Source organism: Babylonia areolata, chromosome 19, assembly GCF_041734735.1.
Source record: "Babylonia areolata isolate BAREFJ2019XMU chromosome 19, ASM4173473v1, whole genome shotgun sequence".
NCBI classification, from domain to species: Eukaryota; Metazoa; Mollusca; class Gastropoda; order Neogastropoda; family Buccinidae; genus Babylonia; species Babylonia areolata.
In genome coordinates this window covers 37617222-37622221 of record NC_134894.1, presented here as the reverse complement: position 1 = coordinate 37622221, position 5000 = coordinate 37617222, and the positions used below count along the sequence as shown (strand labels likewise).

General features: G+C 46.4%; 2 protein-coding genes across 3 annotated transcripts in view; one reads left to right on the top strand and one right to left on the bottom strand.

Annotated features, from left to right (window-relative positions):
* The window catches only part of LOC143293671 (reversion-inducing cysteine-rich protein with Kazal motifs-like), a 118553-nt gene that overhangs the window by 79366 nt on the left and 34187 nt on the right, over positions 1–5000 (bottom strand). The window lies entirely within an intron of this gene.
* LOC143294299 (uncharacterized) lies at positions 128–4451 on the top strand. Of its 2 annotated transcripts, none has more exons than XM_076605740.1 (2): positions 128–401; positions 3945–4451. In XM_076605740.1, exons 1-2 carry the CDS (start codon positions 162–164, stop codon positions 4113–4115), a joined length of 411 nt encoding a protein of 136 aa, XP_076461855.1. In that variant the 5' UTR covers positions 128–161; the 3' UTR covers positions 4116–4451. The 2 variants fall into 2 exon arrangements, with proteins under 2 accessions (XP_076461855.1, XP_076461856.1); XM_076605741.1 differs by lacking the exon at positions 128–401 and adding an exon at positions 3095–3527.

Genomic DNA, 5000 nt, shown 5'->3' with positions numbered 1-5000 from the left:
GCGGAAGCAAGAGTTGTCTCTCATATCGTCACATGTAGGTGGCGCTTCGCGAGGGGGGCTAGACGCAGGTGCTTGTGCTCTGTGTTTCATTGTGTTTTTGCTGTCCTCGCCCTGTCCTTGTGCTTTTATATTGTTTCAAAGTGGTGTGCAAGGTGTTAAACATGAAGAGTGTGACAGTTGTGAGGCTGTTTGTGGTGGTGCTGGCTGTATTCCGGACTAGTGTTTGTGGTGTTTTTGTGTCACCGGGTGGTTTAAATGGCGGACAGCGAGGAGGTACAGGCGCCTACATTACGACCGTGATTTCCTTCTCAGTTTACGGTCAGTGCGCGACCCATCCGCTTTTACTGGGCAACTTTTACCTCGTGATCTTATTTGTGATGATGAAGAGAATGAAAGAGAAGGTGAGAGAAAAAAAGCACGAAAGAGAGGAAAGAGAGGAGGTGTGAAGAGAAGACTGAGAAAAAATAACACTAAGTCCACGCTGTCATCTGTGATTTTATCCAATGTCAGATCTCTTAACCCAAACGGCAGAAACTGTATTTTAGATGAAGTACGAGCAAACTGTCGATTTTTAAATGATTTTAGGAACTCGTGTGTGCTTTGTTTTACCGAAACCTGGTTTAGTGAGAAAGTGTCGAATGAATGTGTTGCGATTGATGGTTTTAACACTCCGAAGAAGCAACTGTGTACACAGGAACTTGAACTCATATCAGTGTCGCTGAGGCCTCGATACCTGCCACGTGAGTTCGGCCGTATTTTTTTGACTGTTGTACGCGCGAAAGGCCTTTTAAAAAAAATAATTTTCTTGACCCGGTCAGAGGTTCGTCACAATGCTTATGCAACGAACATGGCGGACTACCGGACGTACTCCTTGCGTGAGGCTGTGAGGCTGTCGAAATTGCGACAGAAGGATTCGACATTGAACGTGACCTCCTAGACACTGGTGACGAATTTTCTGATGATGATGACATTCAGTTAGTACCAGATAATGATTTTGAAAGTAACGACGAAACTTTGCTGACTGACCCCTACGACGCTTTTGCCATTGTGCTATAGCATCCCAGTGTTGAAACTCAGAACAAGTAATCACAAACTACCAAATGAAAAAGGGAGACACATGAACATACCACAAGAAGCAAGACTGTGTCATCTTTGTGACACGAATCGAGTGGGAGACGAATACCACTTTTGTCATGGAATGTCCTGCAATTCAAAATCTCCGCAATCAGTATTTACCTAAGTGTTACAGAACACGTCCCAACTTTCACAAATATGCAACATTAACGTCTATTAGTAGTAAGAAGAAGATGCTAATTTTTGCTAAATCCATTAAAGAAGGGTTTAAAGGTTTTAATGTGTTTCGTTAGGAGCCAGTTTCAGTCTGGATTCTTTACCACTAATGCCTTAACTGTACTTGTTTAATAGGAATTGGAAAAATGACGTGTTAATCTTGACAATGCATCCTGTACATATCCATTCGTAATTGCATGATCATATTTTTTATGTGTATATTTCTCTCCTGTATATATCAAACCAATTCCAGTATTACTGGCAAATGGGTGCTAAAATAACAGTTCCCAGTTCAGGCTCAACTAGTCAGATACAGAGCCATATTGTAAATCTAAGTCGTGATCTGTGCATTTGTCTATGGAGTATTGCTTTCGCTATTCCAATCGCATTGTATCAGACTAATGATTACATTTGGCCTTTTATTTTATTTCGTTTTATTTTTCCCCATTTATATTATCCCCCGCCTTTTGTTTCTTCTTTTTAAATCATGTTCGCTCTTCCTCTGTGGCGGTCATCCTGTTATTGTCATGTTTCCTTGTTTCTGTATGACTCAAAAGAGTTAATGGGAATAAACAAACTCTGAAACTCTGAATCTCCGCATTGTGCACTTCCGTCGCATCTGGATTCAAAAAATATCTCAATGGTAACGAACTAAGGCCATGACGGCTTCACCTTTTTATTTTTTTTTTAAAAATCTATTTATTTACATTTCTTTTTAAATCAACAGGCCTATTCTTTATTGCTGTTAGGAACGGACATTACAATGATAGCTAAAAAACAAACCAAAAACGGGACACAGCAGTTCAGTGTGTGTGGACCAGGTAGAGAGCACGGACTTCCATAATATATATATGGGTCCGCGGGCAGAACAGACAGAGAGAGGTAGGTAGGTTAGGGGGATATGAGGGGGGGGGGGGGGGGGGGGGGGGGGGGGGGGGGGGGGGGGGAGAGAAGGGAAACAGAGGGTCCTTCAGTACGGACAGGCGACGGCTCGATTTGTTCAGCACCCTCCTTCCCCCCTCTCCCCCAAACAAAAAGAGCCCTCCTTGACGTGTCAACCAGTGTCAAACATTTCTCGTTGACTGTTAACACTAGGGGACAGAGTTATATAGGGGGACAGGGGTTTGCGGAGGGGGTGGGGGTGGGGGTAACCGGGGCTCACACGATGTTGTCAAAAAGACCGGGAGAGTAGGGGGTTGAGATTTTGGGGAGTGGGGGAGGGGGGGGGGCTTTAAGACAGGGAGTGAGGGGTTGAGGGGTGGGGGTGGGGGGGTCAAGGGGAAACGTAGGAGGTGGAGGGGTTGGGGTGGGGGGTGGGGGTCAAGGGGGAATGTAAGAGGTGGAGGAGAGGGGAAAGAAAGGGCTAGCCTTTCACACTAAAAAAACAACAACAAAAAACGTACAACGCACACCACACGCACGCACGCATGCACACGCGCGCCCGAGCAACGCAGTTGTATTGCGTGTGTTCAGGTAACACGACTATAGTTATGTGTGTGTATGTGTGTATGCATATATGCGTGCGTGCATCTGTTGGGTGCACTGCGGGAAGATTCGTGTGTGTGTGTGTGTGTGTGTGTGTGTGTGTTTGCACATGCTCACCCACACACACACACACACACACACACACACAGAAGTATGAACGTAATCTATGCATGCATACTCACTGTCGACGACACATGCATACACAGCATGCACAGGCCAGCCTTTACAACTATCCTTGGGCCAGAACCCCCATTCGACATCATCACAAACACCTACACACAATAACACACACACATGTATATGTCACAACTTGTGACGACAGTTTGGGCGTGTGGCCCGTCTTCGTTTTTCTCCACCCTCTCCTTTCACTTTTCCTCCTTCTCCCATCCTTCAGTTCGGGTAGAATTCTCGAACTGCGCATGAACCACGTGCATGTTACTCGGTTCACCTGAGCGAGAGGAGGAGTTTGTATTATACTCCATGTTTGGTGATACATATACTGTACCATGTCAAACTGATGCAAACTGGGTATGAAATATTGTTGGGCAGCAACAATTTTCGAGGCTTTTGCAGCCCGACTGCCGTCGTGTGCGGGTCGCCTCCGTTGTTGGTGGGGTAGCTACCCCGACGTCTTGGCACCATTTGAAAGTGAGGACTGCTTGTCCTCTACTGGAGCCACTTCTGGTTTTTTTCTCCATGTATTTTCGTCGCCATGTCTTTGTGGTGGTCGTTGTGTCCGCTACCTGTAGCAGGTAAGCCACTAGTCTACTTAGCTGCTTTGTATTTTTAACAGGGGTGTGGCTGTGTAAAGAGGTAGAGGTTTGACAAGAAAGGAAGACGTGCGTTAGGTTTTGACAACGATAATTTATTTCCTACGACTGCGTGAATATGTACTTTTTCTTGTGTCGTTTGCTAATAATTTTGTCAATTTCATTAATGTCGAGTTTTAAAATCATATAATCTTACCTTAATTCCCGGTTATGTAAAACTGGGCGTTGGCTCTGTATGTTAGGTGTAGAGAGAGTAAGTGCCGTATATGAGTTCTGTATTTTTGTCTTGTCAATGGAATTATATTAAAGCTTTGCATTTTGAATGTGCTGTACATTTGTGTTAATCATCGTTAAAGATACTATTACTCAGTATGGGGGGAACATTCCGTAATGTTACAGCTCTCGCCGTGTCCAGGGTCCCTGGCCTTTAGTCCTGGTGACCCAGATCTTCGTCCCGCCCAGCCGTTGTCCTGTGTCCTGGGTGCCAGGCTTTCGATTGGCGTCCTGGGTCTTCGTCCCCTCCTGTCCCGTGACTGGTGTCCTGGGTCTTCGCCCCCTCCTGTCCCGTGACTGGTGTCCTGGGTCTTCGCCCCCTCCTGTCCTGTGACTGGTGTCCTGGGTCTTCGCCCCCTCCTGTCCCGTGACTGGTGTCCTGGGTCTTCGCCCCCTCCTGTCCCGTGACTGGTGTCCTGGGTCTTCGCCCCCTCCTGTCCCGTGATTGGTGTCCTGGTTCCGGGCCTTTTGACTTGTGGCCTGGGTCTTTGTTTTGCTTGGCACTGTATGCTGAGTCCTGGCACCTGGGCCTTTCGATTGATGGCTTGTTCCTTTGGTCGGACCTGCGCAACGTGTCCGCCGAAGTTCGCCCGGAGCCGTGTGCTAACGTTTTTCTTTTTCTTTTAAGAGGAAAACTTCCTGAAGCCGCCAAAGACGTCACACTAAAGCACGAATATATATATGCCAGTCCGGGTTTTGGGTGGTTTGTTTTCTTGAGCTGAGTGTGGGAAAACGCTCTTGAGAACATTTGGGAGAATCGAGTTAGTTTTGTGACTTCTGTTCGGTTTTTTTTTTTTTTTTTTTTAAGTTATGGTACATGTTTGTTTTTGGTGTGTGTTTTTTTTAAGTATGTGCTGTGTGTGTGTGGTTGCGTGAGTGGGATAGACAGAGCGGAAGAGAATAAATTTTGTGTGGGAGAGAAACGTCTGTATTCTGTGTTTGTGTTGTCTGGTGAATTGGGGTGGGTGTTAGGTTTTAAAACGGCTCTGGACCTCTGACCTCACCAACCATAAACCCCACACAAACAAGACACACGAGCGCGTGCACCGCACAGACGCACACTAAACACACACACACACACAATTAAAAACACACATACACCCCACCCCCTCCCATTCCCCCTGCCACCCCCCACAAACATTACGCTACACCCCGACCTCCCTCCCACTGTACAGCCACATT

Excerpts from the sequence above, each read along its gene's own strand:
- LOC143294299 (XM_076605740.1), top strand. The coding sequence starts at position 162 with ATGAAGAGTGTGACAGTTGTGAGGCTGTTTGTGGTGGTGCTGGCTGTA. Across the intron at positions 402-3,944 it reads TGAAGAGAATGAAAGAGAAG|CTCTCGCCGTGTCCAGGGTC; the intron begins GTGAGAGAAAAA and ends GTAATGTTACAG.